The sequence below is a fragment of the Oncorhynchus masou genome, unplaced genomic scaffold (genome assembly GCF_036934945.1).
Source record: "Oncorhynchus masou masou isolate Uvic2021 unplaced genomic scaffold, UVic_Omas_1.1 unplaced_scaffold_4524, whole genome shotgun sequence".
Lineage (NCBI taxonomy): Eukaryota > Metazoa > Chordata > Actinopteri > Salmoniformes > Salmonidae > Oncorhynchus > Oncorhynchus masou.
The window spans coordinates 6,231-27,603 of record NW_027010919.1 but is presented as its reverse complement, the minus strand read 5'-3'; the positions used below and the strand labels follow the sequence as shown (position 1 = coordinate 27,603).

The following is a 21,373-nucleotide window of genomic DNA, read 5'->3' as shown; positions in this document are numbered from 1 at the left end:
TATGACCACTGTATGGCTTGTCAACCTGAGGATCTATGACCAGTGTATGGCTTATCAACCTGAGGATCTATGACCACTGTATGGCTTGTCAACCCGAGTATCTATGACCACTGTATGGCTTGTCAACCTGAGGATCTATGACCACTGTATGGCTTGTCAACCTGAGGATCTATGACCTCTGTATGGCTTGTCAACCTGAGGATCTATGACCACTGTATGGCTTATCAACCTGAGGATCTATGACCACTGTATGGCTTGTCAACCTGAGGATCTATGACCACTGTATGGCTTGTCAACCTGAGGATCTATGACCACTGTATGGCTTGTCAACCTGAGGATCTATGACCACTGTATGGCTTATCAACCTGAGGATCTATGACCACTGTATGGCTTGTCAACCTGAGGATCTATGACCACTGTATGGCTTGTCAACCTGAGGATCTATGACCACTGTATGGCTTGTCAACCTGAGGATCTATGACCACTGTATGGCTTGTCAACCTGAGGATCTATGACCACTGTATGGCTTGTCAACCTGAGGATCTATGACCTCTGTATGGCTTGTCAACCTGAGGATCTATGACCACTGTATGGCTTGTCAACCTGAGGATCTATGACCACTGTATGGCTTTGCAACCTGAGGATCTATGACCAGTGTATGGCTTGTCAACCTGAGGATCTATGACCACTGTATGGCTTGTCAACCTGAGGATCTATGACCACTGTATGGCTTATCAACCTGAGGATCTATGACCAGTGTATGGCTTGTCAACCTGAGGATCTATGACCACTGTATGTCTTGTCAACCTGAGGATCTATGACCACTGTATGGCTTATCAACCCGAGGATCTATGACCACTGTATGGCTTGTCAACCTGAGGATCTATGACCAGTGTATGTCTTGTCAACCTGAGGATCTATGACCACTGTATGGCTTGTCAACCTGAGGATCTATGACCACTGTATGGCTTATCAACCTGAGGATCTATGACCACTGTATGGCTTATCAACCTGAGGATCTATGACCACTGTATGGCTTATCAACCTGAGGATCTATGACCACTGTATGGCTTGGCAACCTGAGGATCTATGACCAGTGTATGGCTTTCTGAGGATCTATGACCACTGTATGGCTTGGCAACCTGAGGATCTATGACCAGTGTATGGCTTTCTGAGGATCTATGACCACTGTATGGCTTGTCAACCTGAGGATCTATGACCACTGTATGGCTTATCAACCTGAGGATCTATGACCACTGTATGGCTTGTCAACCCGAGGATCTATGACCACTGTATGGCTTGTCAACCTGAGGATCTATGACCACTGTATGGCTTATCAACCTGAGGATCTATGACCACTGTATGGCTTGTCAACCTGAGGATCTATGACCACTGCGTGGCTTGTTAACCTGAGGATCTATGACCACTGTATGGCTTGTCAACCTGAGGATCTATGACCACTGTATGGCTTGTCAACCTGAGGATCTATGACCTCTGTATGGCTTGTTAACCTGAGGATCTATGACCACTGTATGGCTTGTCAACCTGAGGATCTATGACCAGTGTATGGCTTGTCAACCTGAGGATCTATGACCACTGTATGGCTTGTCAACCTGAGGATCTATGACCACTGTATGGCTTGTCAACCTGAGGATCTATGACCACTGTATGGCTTGTCAACCTGATGATCTATGACCACTGTATGGCTTGTCAACCTGAGGATCTATGACCACTGTATGGCTTGTCAACCTGAGGATCTATGACCACTGTATGGCTTGTCAACCTGAGGATCTATGACCACTGTATGGCTTGTCAACCTGAGGATCTATGACCTCTGTTTGGCTTGTCAACCTGAGGATCTATGACCACTGTATGGCTTGTCAACCTGAGGATCTATGACCACTGTATGGCTTGTCAACCTGAGGATCTATGACCAGTGTATGGCTTGTCAACCTGAGGATCTATGACCACTGTATGGCTTGTCAACCTGAGGATCTATGACCACTGTATGGCTTGTCAACCTGAGGATCTATGACCACTGTATGGCTTGTCAACCTGAGGATCTATGACCAGTGTATGGCTTTCTGAGGATCTATGACCACTGTATGGCTTGTCAACCTGAGGATCTATGACCACTGTATGGCTTATCAACCTGAGGATCTATGACCACTGTATGGCTTGTCAACCTGAGGATCTATGACCACTGTATGGCTTGTCAACCTGAGGATCTATGACCACTGTATGGCTTGTCAACCTGAGGATCTATGACCACTGTATGGCTTGTCAACCTGAGGATCTATGACCACTGTATGGCTTGTCAACCTGAGGATCTATGACCACTGTATGGCTTGTCAACCTGAGGATCTATGACCAGTGAATGGCTTGTCAACCTGAGGATCTATGACCACTGTATGGCTTGTCAACCCGAGGATCTATGACCACTGTATGGCTTGTCAACCCGAGGATCTATGACCACTGTATGGCTTGTCAACCCGAGGATCTATGACCACTGTATGGCTTGTCAACCTGAGGATCTATGACCACTGTATGGCTTGTCAACCTGAGGATCTATGACCACTGTATGGCTTGTCAACCCGAGGATCTATGACCACTGTATGGCTTATCAACCTGAGGATCTATGACCACTGTATGGCTTGTCAACCTGAGGATCTATGACCACTGTATGGCTTGTCAACCTGAGGATCTATGACCAGTGTATGGCTTGTCAACCTGATGATCTATGACCACTGTATGGCTTGTCAACCTGAGGATCCATGACCACTGTATGGCTTGTCAACCCGAGGATCTATGACCACTGTATGGCTTGTCAACCCGAGGATCTATGACCACTGTATGGCTTGTCAACCTGAGGATCTATGACCAGTGTATGGCTTGTCAACCTGAGGATCTATGACCACTGTATGGCTTGTCAACCCGAGGATCTATGACCACTGTATGGCTTGTCAACCCGAGGATCTATGACCACTGTATGGCTTATCAACCTGATGATCTATGACCACTGTATGGCTTGTCAACCTGAGGATCTATGACCACTGTATGGCTTGTCAACCTGAGGATCTATGACCACTGTATGGCTTGTCAACCTGAGGAGATCTATGACCACTGTATGGCTTGTCAACCTGAGGATCTATGACCACTGTATGGCTTGTCAACCTGAGGATCTATGACCACTGTATGGCTTGTCAACCTGAGGATCTATGACCACTGTATGGCTTGTCAACCTGAGGATCTATGACCACTGTATGGCTTGTCAACCTGAGGATCCATGACCACTGTATGGCTTGTCAACCTGAGGATCTATGACCACTGTATGGCTTGTCAACCTGAGGATCTATGACCTCTGTATGGCTTGTCAACCTGAGGATCTATGACCACTGTATGGCTTGTCAACCTGAGGATCTATGACCACTGTATGGCTTGTCAACCTGAGGATCTATGACCAGTGTATGGCTTGTCAACCTGAGGATCTATGACCACTGTATGGCTTGTCAACCTGAGGATCTATGACCACTGTATGGCTTATCAACCTGAGGATCTATGACCAGTGTATGGCTTGTCAACCTGAGGATCTATGACCACTGTATGTCTTGTCAACCTGAGGATCTATGACCACTGTATGGCTTATCAACCCGAGGATCTATGACCACTGTATGGCTTGTCAACCTGAGGATCTATGACCAGTGTATGTCTTGTCAACCTGAGGATCTATGACCACTGTATGGCTTGTCAACCTGAGGATCTATGACCACTGTATGGCTTATCAACCTGAGGATCTATGACCACTGTATGGCTTATCAACCTGAGGATCTATGACCACTGTATGGCTTATCAACCTGAGGATCTATGACCACTGTATGGCTTGGCAACCTGAGGATCTATGACCAGTGTATGGCTTTCTGAGGATCTATGACCACTGTATGGCTTGGCAACCTGAGGATCTATGACCAGTGTATGGCTTTCTGAGGATCTATGACCACTGTATGGCTTGTCAACCTGAGGATCTATGACCACTGTATGGCTTATCAACCTGAGGATCTATGACCACTGTATGGCTTGTCAACCCGAGGATCTATGACCACTGTATGGCTTGTCAACCTGAGGATCTATGACCACTGTATGGCTTATCAACCTGAGGATCTATGACCACTGTATGGCTTGTCAACCTGAGGATCTATGACCACTGCGTGGCTTGTTAACCTGAGGATCTATGACCACTGTATGGCTTGTCAACCTGAGGATCTATGACCACTGTATGGCTTGTCAACCTGAGGATCTATGACCTCTGTATGGCTTGTTAACCTGAGGATCTATGACCACTGTATGGCTTGTCAACCTGAGGATCTATGACCAGTGTATGGCTTGTCAACCTGAGGATCTATGACCACTGTATGGCTTGTCAACCTGAGGATCTATGACCACTGTATGGCTTGTCAACCTGATGATCTATGACCACTGTATGGCTTGTCAACCTGAGGATCTATGACCACTGTATGGCTTGTCAACCTGAGGATCTATGACCACTGTATGGCTTGTCAACCTGAGGATCTATGACCACTGTATGGCTTGTCAACCTGAGGATCTATGACCTCTGTTTGGCTTGTCAACCTGAGGATCTATGACCACTGTATGGCTTGTCAACCTGAGGATCTATGACCACTGTATGGCTTGTCAACCTGAGGATCTATGACCAGTGTATGGCTTGTCAACCTGAGGATCTATGACCACTGTATGGCTTGTCAACCTGAGGATCTATGACCACTGTATGGCTTGTCAACCTGAGGATCTATGACCACTGTATGGCTTGTCAACCTGAGGATCTATGACCAGTGTATGGCTTTCTGAGGATCTATGACCACTGTATGGCTTGTCAACCTGAGGATCTATGACCACTGTATGGCTTATCAACCTGAGGATCTATGACCACTGTATGGCTTGTCAACCTGAGGATCTATGACCACTGTATGGCTTGTCAACCTGAGGATCTATGACCACTGTATGGCTTGTCAACCTGAGGATCTATGACCACTGTATGGCTTGTCAACCTGAGGATCTATGACCACTGTATGGCTTGTCAACCTGAGGATCTATGACCACTGTATGGCTTGTCAACCTGAGGATCTATGACCAGTGAATGGCTTGTCAACCTGAGGATCTATGACCACTGTATGGCTTGTCAACCCGAGGATCTATGACCACTGTATGGCTTGTCAACCCGAGGATCTATGACCACTGTATGGCTTGTCAACCCGAGGGTCTATGACCACTGTATGGCTTGTCAACCTGAGGATCTATGACCACTGTATGGCTTGTCAACCTGAGGATCTATGACCACTGTATGGCTTGTCAACCCGAGGATCTATGACCACTGTATGGCTTATCAACCTGAGGATCTATGACCACTGTATGGCTTGTCAACCTGAGGATCTATGACCACTGTATGGCTTGTCAACCTGAGGATCTATGACCAGTGTATGGCTTGTCAACCTGATGATCTATGACCACTGTATGGCTTGTCAACCTGAGGATCCATGACCACTGTATGGCTTGTCAACCCGAGGATCTATGACCACTGTATGGCTTGTCAACCCGAGGATCTATGACCACTGTATGGCTTGTCAACCTGAGGATCTATGACCAGTGTATGGCTTGTCAACCTGAGGATCTATGACCACTGTATGGCTTGTCAACCCGAGGATCTATGACCACTGTATGGCTTGTCAACCCGAGGATCTATGACCACTGTATGGCTTATCAACCTGATGATCTATGACCACTGTATGGCTTGTCAACCTGAGGATCTATGACCACTGTATGGCTTGTCAACCTGAGGATCTATGACCACTGTATGGCTTGTCAACCTGAGGAGATCTATGACCACTGTATGGCTTGTCAACCTGAGGATCTATGACCACTGTATGGCTTGTCAACCTGAGGATCTATGACCACTGTATGGCTTGTCAACCTGAGGATCTATGACCACTGTATGGCTTGTCAACCTGAGGATCTATGACCACTGTATGGCTTGTCAACCTGAGGATCCATGACCACTGTATGGCTTGTCAACCTGAGGATCTATGACCACTGTATGGCTTGTCAACCTGAGGATCTATGACCTCTGTATGGCTTGTCAACCTGAGGATCTATGACCACTGTATGGCTTGTCAACCTGAGGATCTATGACCACTGTATGGCTTGTCAACCTGAGGATCTATGACCAGTGTATGGCTTGTCAACCTGAGGATCTATGACCACTGTATGGCTTGTCAACCTGAGGATCTATGACCTAGTGAAGATGCTCTGCTGGTCACTTGTAGTAATAACTAGTCATTTCATATAGACCTATGAGTTAATGTACTTACACAAATATGCCTTGTCACACGCTTTGTCATCATGTCATCTGTTTTCACGCAAATATGCCTTGTCACCTTGTCATCTCTGTCAAATATCATCGTACTGGATGCATGAAGAACCTCTCTGATTCTCACTTCTTCTCTGTTCTAAAACAGGATGTGGTAGATAGCGTTATAGCACCGTTAGTAGTTTACTCCTCTCTAAACAATGCCATAGAAACTCCACACTTCCACTGCTGCTTTATGATGAGAACGACGTACCACAACTTGTAACTTGGAAATGTATAACCTAAAGAGGCTTGATGTGAAAAGAGCAATTTCTCTCAGATTGTGATAAAAACATGATCCCCCACCTGTAACAAAAAAAAGAAAGAAAGAAATGATCTTGGTCAGGTGTCATAAATTGGAAGTTTGTTTTGTGTTCTTCTCTCCTAGGTACACCAGAGATAGACACAGCGTGTGAGGCGTGTCCGCAGGGCCTGTTCTCCAGCCGGATGTCTGCCAGCGAGCCGTGTGTGCCTCACAGGAACTGCTCTGAGCTGGGCTTGAAGACCCTCCGACCAGGGACCCCCACCCAGAATGCACTGTGTGAGAACAAGGCTGAAGGATCTGTCCTGGAGTGCTCCCAACACCACACACAGTGTCACACTGGTGAGAATATACAGGATAATGGTGATATATGCCAGACTCTCTTATCCAAAGCGATTTAAAGTCATACATTGTTTTGTTTTTTGTATGGGTGGACCCAGCGGGAATCAAACCCACTACCTTTGGCGTTGCGAACGCCACGCTCTACCTCCCGAGCCACACATGACCACAGCACACGCACCACGTAATGTCTATTAAAAAAGGAATGAGCATCCCTAATCCACAGCTCTGCACGACGACCCGCTCAGCTTCACACTGACTAAATGACCACAGTGTCTGAGTCCTGTACTTGTATGAGTATGTGAGTCTGAATGGGACAGATGTGTAACAGAGGTTAATGAGCAACTTCACCTGAAACTGTTTTCCATCCCCAAGAAAATACAGAGGCTTGATCTCAGCAGGTTAACACTGGTTGAAACCCAGTTAATCACAGCTGCCTACAGCGATTCACTTGAAGAGCAGGTCAACATCATCCCACTAACTCCAGACATCATCCCACTAACTCCAGTAACTCCAGACATCATCCCACTAACTTCAGTAACTCCAGACATCATCCCACTAACTGCAGTAACTCCAGACATCATCCCACTAACTGCAGTAACTCCAGACATCATCCCACTAACTCCAGTAACTCCAGACGTCATCCCACTAACTCCAGTAACTTCAGACGTCATCCCACTAACTCCAGTAACTTCAGACGTCATCCCACTAACTCCAGACATCATCCCACTAACTCCAGTAACTCCAGACATCATCCCACTAACTCCAGTAACTCCAGACATCATCCCACTAACTCCAGTAACTCCAGACATCATCCCACTAACTCCAGTAACTCCAGACATCATCCCACTAACTGCAGTAACTCCAGACATCATCCCACTAACTCGAGTAACTCCAGACATCATCCCACTAACTCCACTAACTCCAGACATCATCCCACTAACTCCAGTAACTCCAGACATCATCCCACTAACTGCAGTAACTCCAGACATCATCCCACTAACTCCAGTAACTCCAGACATCATCCCACTAACTGCAGTAACTCCAGACATCATCCCACTAACTCCAGTAACTCCAGACATCATCCCACTAACTCCACTAACTCCAGACATCATCCCACTAACTCCAGTAACTCCAGACATCATCCCACTAACTCCAGTAACTCCAGACATCATCCCACTAACTCCACTAACTCCAGACATCATCCCACTAACTGTAGTAACTCCAGACATCATCCCACTAACTGCAGTAACTCCAGACATCATCCCACTAACTCCAGTAACTCCAGACATCATCCCACTAACTGCAGTAACTCCAGACATCATCCCACTAACTGTAGTAACTCCAGACATCATCCCACTAACTGCAGTAACTCCAGACATCATCCCACTAACTCCAGTAACTCCAGACATCATCCCACTAACTGCAGTAACTCCAGACATCATCCCACTAACTGCAGTAACTCCAGACATCATCCCACTAACTCCCACTAACTCCAGACATCATCCCACTAACTGCAGTAACTCCAGACATCATCCCACTAACTCGAGTAACTCCAGACATCATCCCACTAACTCCACTAACTCCAGACATCATCCCACTAACTCCAGTAACTCCAGACATCATCCCACTAACTGCAGTAACTCCAGACATCATCCCACTAACTCCAGTAACTCCAGACATCATCCCACTAACTGCAGTAACTCCAGACATCATCCCACTAACTCCAGTAACTCCAGACATCATCCCACTAACTCCACTAACTCCAGACATCATCCCACTAACTCCAGTAACTCCAGACATCATCCCACTAACTCCAGTAACTCCAGACATCATCCCACTAACTCCACTAACTCCAGACATCATCCCACTAACTGTAGTAACTCCAGACATCATCCCACTAACTGCAGTAACTCCAGACATCATCCCACTAACTCCAGTAACTCCAGACATCATCCCACTAACTGCAGTAACTCCAGACATCATCCCACTAACTGTAGTAACTCCAGACATCATCCCACTAACTGCAGTAACTCCAGACATCATCCCACTAACTCCAGTAACTCCAGACATCATCCCACTAACTGCAGTAACTCCAGACATCATCCCACTAACTGCAGTAACTCCAGACATCATCCCACTAACTCCCACTAACTCCAGACATCATCCCACTAACTGCAGTAACTCCAGACATCATCCCACTAACTCCAGTAACTCCAGACATCATCCCACTAACTGCAGTAACTCCAGACATCATCCCACTAACTCCAGTAACTCCAGACATCATCCCACTAACTCCAGTAACTCCAGACATCATCCCACTAACTGCAGTAACTCCAGACATCATCCCACTAACTGCAGTAACTCCAGACATCATCCCACTAACTCCAGTAACTCCAGACATCATCCCACTAACTGCAGTAACTCCAGACATCATCCCACTAACTGCAGTAACTCCAGACATCATCCCACTAACTCCAGTAACTCCAGACATCATCCCACTAACTGCAGTAACTCCAGACATCATCCCACTAACTGCAGTAACTCCAGACATCATCCCACTAACTCCAGTAACTCCAGACATCATCCCACTAACTGCAGTAACTCCAGACATCATCCCACTAACTCCAGACAGTTTTTTCTTGAGCAGATGGTCTGGGGGCCGGAACATAATTACAGATAATTTGTAGACTGCAAATTGACCGCAAGAAGCCCAAACATATATAATATTTGACTAATACATAATAATTTCAAACCTTGCATACATTTGTATAGGGTGGCTCACATCCCATTGGGCGCCTCACATCACATAGGGCGGCTCACATCCCATAGGGTGCCTCACATCCCATAGGGCGGCTCACATCCCATAGGGCGGCTCACATCCCATAGGGCGGCTCACATCCCATAGGGCGCCTCACATCCCATAGGGCGGCTCACATCCCATAGGGCGCCTCACATCCCATAGGGCGGCTCACATCCCATAGGGCGGCTCACATCCCATGGGGCGGCTCACATCCCATAGGGCGCCTCACATCCCATAGGGCGCCTCACATCCCATAGGGCGGCTCACATCCCATAGGGTGGCTCACATCCCATAGGGCGCCTCACATCCCATAGGGTGGCTCACATCCCATAGGGCGCCTCACATCCCATAGGGTGGCTCACATCCCATAGGGCGGCTCACAAATGGCCCATCGTCGTCCCGGTTCGGGTTTGGCCGGAGTAGGCAGTCATTGTAAATAGGAATTTGTTCTTATCTGACTTGCCAAGTTAAATAAAGGTTAAATAAAATAAAAAGTTTACAATCACGTGTCTTTCTAGTATACGTGGGAATACTTGGGAACAGATTTCCTAAATTAAAATCAATTGGAGCTGATTTGCTGGTGTTTTTACAGTCTTAAACCCAACCATGAAAAACAAGTTTGTTTTTTTGCTCACAGGCCGCCAGTTTTGGTCTTACTCAGGCTGAAACCATGAAGAATGTTGCTGAGAACACACACACACACACACACACACACACACACACACACACACACACACACACACACACACACACACACACACACACACATACACACCACAGAACCACAACACAGTAGACTGAGCCTGATGAGTCTCCCAGGAGACCGAACACAGTACTGAGTTCTCATTCTAGAACCTGAACGATGCACACAGAACACCTGTCTTCCATCACACCATCTCTGCTGTGTGATGTATCACAATGAGCCGTGTCAGGGGGAAGTTGACTTCCATGAGAATCAACTCTTCACATGAAACTGAGTTCCTACAGGATGACTAACAACTCTCAGAGTCGAACACCCAGAACTGTCACTTTCCCTGGGGACTGACGCTCTCCTTAACAATTCATTCAGGATTTGTTTTCGTAGGATACGACACACATACAATTACAATGATTCAGTCGTTCTATTTCTATGGTGACACCGCAGATCGTTTGCAAAGAATTAGAAAATAGTTTGAAGTAAAAATGTCAAATTGAGAGGAAATATGTCTAAGCCATTGGTTTAGATTTCAGAAAATACTCTAAGTCAGACCTGCTGTAAGTCAGACCTGCTGTAAGTCAGACCTGCTGTAGGTCAGACCTGCTGTAAGTCTGACCTGCTGTAAGTCAGACCCTGCTGTAAGTCAGACCTGCTGTAAGTCAGACCTGCTGTAAGTCAGACCCTGCTGTAAGTCAGACCTGCTGTAAGTCTGACCTGCTGTAAGTCTGACCTGCTGTAAGTCTGACCTGCTGTAAGTCAGACCCTGCTGTAAGTCAGACCTGCTGTAAGTCAGACCTGCTGTAAGTCAGACCTGCTGTAGGTCAGACCTGCTGTAAGTCAGACCTGCTGTAAGTCTGACCTGCTGTAAGTCTGACCTGCTGTAAGTCTGACCTGCTGTAAGTCAGACCTGCTGTAAGTCAGACCTGCTGTAAGTCAGACCTGCTGTAAGTCAGACCCTGCTGTATGTCAGACCTGCTGTAAGTCTGACCTGCTGTAAGTCTGACCTGCTGTAAGTCTGACCTGCTGTAAGTCTGACCTGCTGTAAGTCAGACCTGCTGTAAGTCAGACCCTGCTGTAAGTCAGACCTGCTGTAAGTCAGACCTGCTGTAAGTCAGACCTGCTGTAGGTCAGACCTGCTGTAAGTCAGACCTGCTGTAAGTCAGACCCTGCTGTAAGTCTGACCTGCTGTAAGTCTGACCTGCTGTAAGTCTGACCTGCTGTAAGTCTGACCTGCTGTAAGTCTGACCTGCTGTAAGTCAGACCTGCTGTAAGTCTGACCTGCTGTAAGTCAGACCTGCTGTAAGTCAGACCTGCTGTATGTCAGACCTGCTGTAAGTCTGACCTGCTGTAAGTCTGACCTGCTGTAAGTCAGACCTGCTGTAAGTCAGACCCTGCTGTATGTCAGACCTGCTGTAAGTCTGACCTGCTGTAAGTCTGACCTGCTGTAAGTCTGACCTGCTGTAAGTCTGACCTGCTGTAAGTCAGACCTGCTGTAAGTCAGACCTGCTGTAAGTCTGACCTGCTGTAAGTCAGACCTGCTGTAAGTCAGACCCTGCTGTAAGTCAGACCTGCTGTAAGTCAGACCTGCTGTAAGTCAGACCTGCTGTAGGTCAGACCTGCTGTAAGTCTGACCTGCTGTAAGTCTGACCTGCTGTAAGTCAGACCTGCTGTAAGTCAGACCTGCTGTAGGTCAGACCTGCTGTAAGTCAGACCTGCTGTAAGTCTGACCTGCTGTAAGTCAGACCTGCTGTAAGTCAGACCTGCTGTAAGTCAGACCTGCTGTAAGTCAGACCTGCTCTAAGTTGGGTGGTCCTTTGCATGGGGTGATGTAAGTTTCCTTTAACAATCAGTCTTCCAGATAGATGACACAGGAACTTAGGTATAAAAGTGTTTAGTAATAAAATGTAATTGCAGACAGAGATTCACATACAGAGTACCTCAGGAGTCTGTCGTAACGATCTGTGTGGTGAAACAGGAGACAACACTTTTAATACAATCTACCGTCAGTCATATCATAACATTGTTGCATTGGATTAGAAACAAAGTATCTAAGATGAGAAAAACAGGTCTAGACTGTGGTTCCTCTCTACTATCTCGGCCTTGAGGCTGTGTGACTCTCAGTGGGTGCAGATGATTCTCATCCTGAGAACTTAAAGCAGTACATCTCCATTTACCCAGTACTTTTCCATCATTGCACATTGCAGGTATACAAAGGTTATGACATAAACACAGCAATCATGGCGTCAGTGTAGCCCCACACCCGACCACCAGGGTAACCCCCAACCAAGTCAGCCCTGCTGTAGGTCAGACCTGCATCCCAAAATGGCACCCTATTACCTGTATAGTGCACTACTTTTATCCAGAGCCCTATTGGCCCTGGTCAAAAGTAGTGCACTATGAAGGGAATGCGGTGCACTTTAGGAGTCAACTACAGACTGAGGAACGAAGCCAGAAGTACATAAGGAGGAAGGAGGAGAGGCTGTGAGGGAAATGAGTGTGTCGCCGCTGGGATGGAACAAAGAAGTGAGAGGAAGTGATGTTTTCATTATCTGGTCTGGTAATGACTGGATACCCTCCATTACACACACACACACACACACACACACCCCACATCAGAGTGAGCCTGATTAGTCTCCCAGGTTACCAAACACAGTATTGAGTTCTAGAAGCAGAACGATGCACACAGAACACCTTTGTTCCATCACAGCAGGTCTGCTGGGTGACGTATCACAGTGAGCCGTATCAGGGGGGAGATTGAGGTGCTTCTCCACAGGCGTTGAGGTCTTCATGTCAACTGGTGCTCATCATCTAGTGATTTGATATCTGTTCAATAGAATAAATGAATGTTTATTTGATAGAACCTGAAACAGAAAGGCTGTTTATACAATTATGGTCCCAATAGAGTAAACCTAACACATCTGTCTCTTCACACATAATCAATCAAGATCTCAATGTATCGGAAAGAAAACATGTACCTAAGTACCAGGATGTAACGTCAGTGTCCTCTCTCTCTCTCTCTCCCTCACTGTCTCAGACGTTTCGCTGTGTGAGGAGGCCATCTTCCAGTCTCTGGCGTCTCTCCGTCTGTCCTCCGTCCCCCTGGAGCGTCTCCTGGAGAGCCTGCCTGGGAAGAGGGTGGACAGGAAGAGTCTGGAGAGGCTTAAGAAGGCCTGCTCCCCCCAGCAGCAGATACTACTCCTATTGAGACTCTGGAGAGAACAGAACAAAGACCAGGTTAAACTCCACGGCATCATTCAAGGTCAGTAGGATCCGTTTAGTAGAGCTCTGCTATTGGCTGCTGCATATGAGTTCTAAAGACTTCTATCCAATGAGAGGGTCCTGTTATGTCCTGGGCTCATCATATCTATTATCCAATGAGAGGGTCCTGTTATGTCCTGGGCTCATCATATCTATTATCCAATGAGAGGGTCCTGTTATGTCCTGGGCTCATCATATCTATTATCCAATGAGAGGGTCCTGTTATGTCCTGGGCTCATCATATCTATTATCCAATGAGAGGGTCCTGTTATGTCCTGGGCTCATCATATCTATTATCCAATGAGAGGGTCCTGTTATGTCCTGGGCTCATCATATCTATTATCCAATGAGAGGGTGCTGTTATGTCCTGGGCTCATCATATCTATTATCCAATGAGAGGGTCCTGGGCTCATCATATCTATTATCCAATGAGAGGGTCCTGTTATGTCCTGGGCTCATCATATCTATTATCCAATGAGAGGGTCATGTTATGTCCTGGGCTCATCATATCTATTATCCAATGAGAGGGTCCTGTTATGTCCTGGGCTCATCATATCTATTATCCAATGAGAGGGTCCTGTTATGTCCTGGGCTCATCATATCTATTATCCAATGAGAAGGTCCTGTTATGTCCTGGGCTCATCATATCTATTATCCAATGAGAGGGTCCTGTTATGTCCTGGGCTCATCATATCTATTATCCAATGAGAGGGTCCTGTTATGTCCTGGGCTCATCATATCTATTATCCAATGAGAGGGTCCTGTTATGTCCTGGGCTCATCATATCTATTATCCAATGAGAGGGTCCTATTATGTCCTGGGCTCATCATATCTATTATCCAATGAGAGGGTCCTGTTATGTCCTGAGCTCATCATATCTATTATCCAATGAGAGGGTCCTGTTATGTCCTGGGCTCATCATATCTATTATCCAATGAGAGGGTCCTGTTATGTCCTGGGCTCATCATATCTATTATCCAATGAGAGGGTCCTGTTATGTCCTGGGCTCATCATATCTATTATCCAATGAGAGGGTCCTGTTATGTCCTGGGCTCATCATATCTATTATCCAATGAGAGGGTCCTGTTATGTCCTGGGCTCATCATATCTATTATCCAATGAGAGGGTCCTGTTATGTCCTGGGCTCATCATATCTATTATCCAATGAGAGGGTCCTATTATGTCCTGGGCTCATCATATCTATTATCCAATGAGAGGGTCCTGTTATGTCCTGGGCTCATCATATCTATTATCCAATGAGAGGGTCCTGTTATGTCCTGGGCTCATCATATCTATTATCCAATGAGAGGGTCCTGTTATGTCCTGGGCTCATCATATCTATTATCCAATGAGAGGGTCCTGTTATGTCCTGGGCTCATCATATCTATTATCCAATGAGAGGGTCCTGTTATGTCCTGGGCTCATCATATCTATTATCCAATGAGAGGGTCCTGTTATGTCCTGGGCTCATCATGTCTATTATCCAATGAGAGGGTCCTGTTATGTCCTGGGCTCATCATATCTATTATCCAATGAGAGGGTCCTGTTATGTCCTGGGCTCATCATATCTATTATCCAATGAGAGGGTCCTGTTATGTCCTGGGCTCATCATATCTATTATCCAATGAGAGGGTCCTGTTATGTCCTGGGCTCATCATATCTATTATCCAATGAGAGGGTCCTATTATGTCCTGGGCTCATCATATCTATTATCCAATGAGAGGGTCCTGTTATGTCCAGGGCTCATCATATCTATTATCCAGTGAACCACTGTAAGCGGAAGGTGTCCAGGTTAGGGGTGTCCAGGTTAGGGCTGTCCAGATTAGGGGTGTCCAGGTTAGGGCTGTCCAGATTAGGGGTGTCCAGGTTAGGGGTGTACAGGTCAGGGGTGTCCAGGTTAGGGGTGTCCAGGTTAGGGCTGTCCAGGTTAGGGCTGTCCAGGTCAGGGGTGTCCAGGTTAGGGGTGTCCAGGTTAGGGGTGTCCAGGTTAGGGGTGTCCAGGTTAGGGGTGTCCAGGTCAGGGGTGTCCAGGTTAGGGGTGTCCAGGTTAGGGCTGTCCAGGTTAGGGCTGTCCAGGTTAGGGCTGTCCAGGTTAGGGGTGTCCAGGTTAGGGGTGTCCAGGTTAGGGGTGTCCAGGTTAGGGCTGTCCATGTTAGGGCTGTCCAGGTTAGGGCTGTCCAGGTTAGGGCTGTCCAGGTTAGGGCTGTCCAGGTCAGGGCTGTCCAGGTCAGGGCTGTCCAGGTTAGGGGTGTCCAGGTTAGGGCTGTCCAGGTTAGGGCTGTCCAGGTTAGGGGTGTCCAGGTCAGGGCTGTCCAGGTTAGGGCTGTCCAGGTTAAGGGTGTCCAGGTTAGAGCTGTCCAGGTTAGGGCTGTCCAGGTCAGGGCTGGCCAGGTCAGGGCTGTCCAGGTTAGGGCTGTCCAGGTTAAAGGTGTCCAGGTTAGGGCTGTCCAGGTTAAAGGTCTCCAGGTTAGGGCTGTCCAGGTTAGGGCTGTCCAGGTTAGGGCTGTCCAGGTTAAAGGTGTCCAGGTTAGGGCTGTCCAGGTTAGGGCTGTCCAGGTTAGGGGTGTCCAGGTTAGGGGTGTCCAGGTTAGGGGTGTCCAGATTAGGGGTGTCCAGGTTAGGGTTGTCCAGGTTAGGGGTGTCCAGGTTAGGACTGTCCAGGTTAGGGGTGTCCAGGTTAGGGGTGTCCAGGTTAGGGCTGTCCAGGTTAGGGCTGTCCAGTTTAGGGGTGTCCAGGTTAGGGCTGTCCAGGTTAGGGCTGTCCAGGTTAGGGGTGTCCAGGTTAGGGGTGTCCAGGTTAGGGCTGGTATTTTAGATGATGGTTATTGGTCAGCCAAATGACCACAGTCACCGTAATAACAGTTGGAATAGCAACAACTACAAAGATAATACAAATGTTCTCTGTGTGTGTGTGTGGGGGGGGGGTTGCCTAGGCAACCTACTACTTGTCCGCTACAGCACCTTGCTTGTTTCAGCCTGGGGCAACAAAGTTTCATCACACTGTAGAGTCCATGTTATAGCAGAGACTCAACCACACGAGTTCCCAGCCATCCCGTCTTCAGTCAGCTGTTCGTTCTACAAAATAGTTTGACATTTTCCTGATGTTCTTCATCCATAACCGTTGGTTACGCGGTTATACCATAATTGTGGCAGCCCTAATCCAGCTGTCTTAAGAGTAGTATCATGACTAACCTTTCTCCATTATCTTTTCCCTCCACTGTGAGCGTAAGGTGTCCAGGTGTCTTACAGTAGTATCAGTTTAACCTGAGTTTCCTCCTCTACCCTGTTGTCTCAGGTGTGAACCACAGTGAGCGTAAGGTGTCCAGGTGTCTTACAGTAGAATCAGTTTAACCTGAGTTTCCTCCTCTACCCTGTTGTCTCAGGTGTGAACCACTGTGAGCGTAAGGTGTCCAGGTCTTACAGTAGTATCAGTTTAACCTGAGTTCCCTCCTCTACCCTGTTGTCTCAGGTGTGAACCAATGTGAGTGTAAGGTGTCCAGGTGTCTTACAGTAGTATCAGTTTAACCTGAGTTTCCTCCTCTACCCTGTTGTCTCAGGTGTGAACCACAGTGAGCGTAAGGTGTCCAGGTGTCTTACAGTAGTATCAGTTTAACCTGAGTTCCCTCCTCTACCCTGTTGTCTCAGGTGTGAACCACTGTGAGCGTAAGGTGTCCAGGTGTCTTACAGTAGTATCAGTTTAACCTGAGTTCCCTCCTCTACCCTGTTGTCTCAGGTGTGAACCACAGTGAGCGTAAGGTGTCCAGGTGTCTTACAGTAGTATCAGTTTAACCTGAGTTCCCTCCTCTACCCTGTTGTCTCAGGTGTGAACCACTGTGAGCGTAAGGTGTCCAGGTGTCTTACAGTAGAATCAGTTTAACCTGAGTTCCCTCCTCTACCCTGTTGTCTCAGGTGTGAACCACTGTGAGCGTAAGGTGTCCAGGTGTCTTACAGTAGTATCAGTTGAACCTGAGTTCCCTCCTCTACCCTGTTGTCTCAGGTGTGAACCACTGTGAGCGTAAGGTGTCCAGGTGTCTTACAGTAGTATCAGTTTAACCTGAGTTCCCTCCTCTACCCTGTTATCTCAGGTGTGAACCACTGTGAGCGTAAGGTGTCCAGGTGTCTTACAGTAGAATCAGTTTAACCTGAGTTTCCTCCTCTACCCTGTTGTCTCAGGTGTGAACCACTGTGAGCGTAAGGTGTCCAGGTGTCTTACAGTAGAATCAGTTTAACCTGAGTTTCCTCCTCTACCCTGTTGTCTCAGGTGTGAACCACTGTGAGCGTAAGGTGTCCAGGTGTCTTACAGTAGTATCAGTTTAACCTGAGTTCCCTCCTCTACCCTGTTGTCTCAGGTGTGAACCAATGTGAGTGTAAGGTGTCCAGGTGTCTTACAGTAGTATCAGTTTAACCTGAGTTTCCTCCTCTACCCTGTTGTCTCAGGTGTGAACCACAGTGAGCGTAAGGTGTCCAGGTGTCTTACAGTAGTATCAGTTTAACCTGAGTTCCCTCCTCTACCCTGTTGTCTCAGGTGTGAACCACTGTGAGCGTAAGGTGTCCAGGTGTCTTACAGTAGTATCAGTTTAACCTGAGTTCCCTCCTCTACCCTGTTGTCTCAGGTGTGAACCACAGTGAGCGTAAGGTGTCCAGGTGTCTTACAGTAGTATCAGTTTAACCTGAGTTCCCTCCTCTACCCTGTTGTCTCAGGTGTGAACCACTGTGAGCGTAAGGTGTCCAGGTGTCTTACAGTAGAATCAGTTTAACCTGAGTTCCCTCCTCTACCCTGTTGTCTCAGGTGTGAACCACTGTGAGCGTAAGGTGTCCAGGTGTCTTACAGTAGTATCAGTTGAACCTGAGTTCCCTCCTCTACCCTGTTGTCTCAGGTGTGAACCACTGTGAGCGTAAGGTGTCCAGGTGTCTTACAGTAGTATCAGTTTAACCTGAGTTCCCTCCTCTACCCTGTTATCTCAGGTGTGAACCACTGTGAGCGTAAGGTGTCCAGGTGTCTTACAGTAGAATCAGTTTAACCTGAGTTCCCTCCTCTACCCTGTTGTCTTAGGTGTGAACCACTGTGAGCGTAAGGTGTCCAGGTGTCTTACAGTAGTATCAGTTTAACCTGAGTTCCCTCCTCTACCCTGTTGTCTCAGGTGTGAACCACTGTGAGCGTAAGGTGTCCAGGTGTCTTACAGTAGTATCAGTTTAACCTGAGTTCCCTCCTCTACCCTGTTGTCTCAGGTGTGAACCAATGTGAGCGTAAGGTGTCCAGGTGTGCGGGTTTGAAGAACCTGACCCTGGGTGACCTGATGATGGTGATGAAGAGTCTTCCAGGGGTCCGGGCTCACGAGGAAGACATCAGGGCCGTGGTCTCCTCATGCCGCTCCCAGCAATACCTCCTGCAGCTCCTACACCTTTGGAAGAACCAGAACACGGACCTGGACATTAATAAGGTATTGGTCCGCCACCACCGTGCACATTAACACGCCTTAATCTAGACCAATTATGACTGTGGACATTCCTCATGTTTCCTTTTCTACGTACCAACAACAAGATGAGATTATCCAATTAGAAGGGTGTTGGGTTTCCTTTGATGAAAGCACCTGCCATGGAGAAGACGGAGTAACTGACTGGATCCCTTTGTGTTCTCCTTGATCGTTAAAACAAATGTAGTCTGTGTATGTATCTGTTTAAATGGTCCGAATCAAACCTAATCTATTTATCCATCAATGAAAGGGTCTGGCTCACAGCCTGAGCAGGCTCCGGCAGCAGGGGGCACCACGTCCGCTCCTCAGGAGCATCAAGAAGATCAACCGGATCATCTCCACCTCCTCCATACACAAGATGTACGAGAAGATGTTCCTCAACATGATCGAGGACGGGACCTGCTTCAACACCAAACCTTACAACCAATAGGAGAAATGGGGCGGGTCTAAGGGGGGGGGGGGGGCAGAACTGGGTTTCAAATACTTTAAAAATGTATAATTTGTTAGAGTCTGCCTGGAGTGTCAGATGGATAGGATTTGACGTTTTGTGGTGTTTCTATTGGTTTATTGCTCCAGACAGGCTCAATCAGGGTCAGATAAAGGTTGTAAATTCATGTTTAAAGTATTTGTAACCCAGGTCTGATGGGGGCGGATCCTAATGTCCACTTACATCAAATTTTCACTTGGTCTCCCATTGATATCAATGCATGACGAAGTGGAAATTCCATTTAAATGTAAATGAGGATTAGTCCTAACTGGGTGAAAAACAGGGTTGGGGTCAATTTAGTGGAAATTCAATTCATGAGGATTTTTATTTCTGTTTGTGAATTTGAATTTGAAATCACTTGCTGAAGTGACTGAATTAAAAATGGAATTGATTCCAAACTTAGCGAAAAGAGAACTATTTAAAATGTGTATATAGTCTGGTGTTTTTAAGGTGAGGTAGAGGGGTGATAGGGAAGGGGGGAGGGTGATAGGGAAGGGGGAGGGTGATAGGGAAGGGGGGTGATAGGGAAGGGGGTGATAGGGAAGGGGGGTGATAGGGAAGGGGGTGATAGGGAAGGGGGGTGATAGGGAAGGGGGTGGTGATAGGGAAGGGGGGGGGTGATAGGGAAGGGGGGGTGATAGGGAAGGGGGGGGTCGTCTTGCTTTTTCACTGTTTTAAAAGGAGGAGATTTATTTCATAATGAAATGTTTCCTCCTGTGTGTGTTCCAAATGGAACCCTATTCCCTATATAGTGCACTACTACCCAATGGGCCCTGGTCAAAAGTAGTGCACTATATAGGAAATAGGGTGCCATTCCCCCCCCCCCCGCTGTTCTGTGTGGACTGCTGACATCCAAAGCTCTATTGACACTGTCAAAACATTTCAAACATTGTCAGCTTTTATGAATGTACAAAGGAGTGCAATTTGTTTTATTTAAATGTAATTTTGCTGACCAAATTTGTTTGTAAAAGCTTATTTTTATCTCTCTATTAAAAAAACTGGATTCTGAATGCTGCAGGTTTGAATGTTGTTTGTTTGTAGCCGAAGGGATTTGTTTTGTAAATCATTTTTGTATAAAAAAGGTATGGATCTTTATTTGGGATGTTTTTTGTTTGGACCAGCCCTTTTCAAGTCCTTAACATTTGTAAAACATTATGTTGAATTATCTGATTAAAATCCATTTGATAAAATTGTTGTATGTTTTTTTTTTTAAATGACAAGTGTTGTATTGTTTTGATTTCCCCTCTCATTAGTGTGGATGTTGAACCCTGGTGTCGTTACTCTCCTTGCAGTAACCTGTGCCTGTCGAAATGGTTTCTGATACACACCACTCCTCCTATTGACTCAGTCTTGCTACGGGCATTTCAATCTCCTAACAATTAGCTTATTAAGAAACAGGAAAGTGCTTCCTCATTACACATACTCAATAAGGACATGGTGTTCCTTCCTTGGACATATAGTGTTTATGTGAAGCTTCAGTGTACAGCTGACATGTCCAGACTGTCCTGTTCTATGAAATGACTTGACTCAACCTTTACTCTCCTGCAAAATTAGTATGTGAATGTTATTCACTGTGTCATTCTGTCTCCTGGAAGGTTATTCACTGTGTCATTCTGTCTCCTGGAAGGTTATTCA

At 46.9% G+C, this 21,373-nt stretch overlaps 1 protein-coding gene across 1 annotated transcript; it reads left to right on the top strand.

Annotated features, from left to right (window-relative positions):
• Nucleotides 1-6,806: 6,806 nt before the first annotated feature.
• On the top strand, nt 6,807-19,687 carry LOC135535153 (tumor necrosis factor receptor superfamily member 11B-like; the record flags this gene model as incomplete). Its single annotated transcript, XM_064961868.1, has 4 exons — nt 6,807-7,022; nt 13,554-13,778; nt 19,007-19,218; nt 19,502-19,687. Coding segments are annotated over 4 exons (833 nt in total), but the record flags the coding sequence as incomplete, so codon positions are not given.
• Between the last annotated feature and the right edge of the window lie 1,686 nt (nt 19,688-21,373).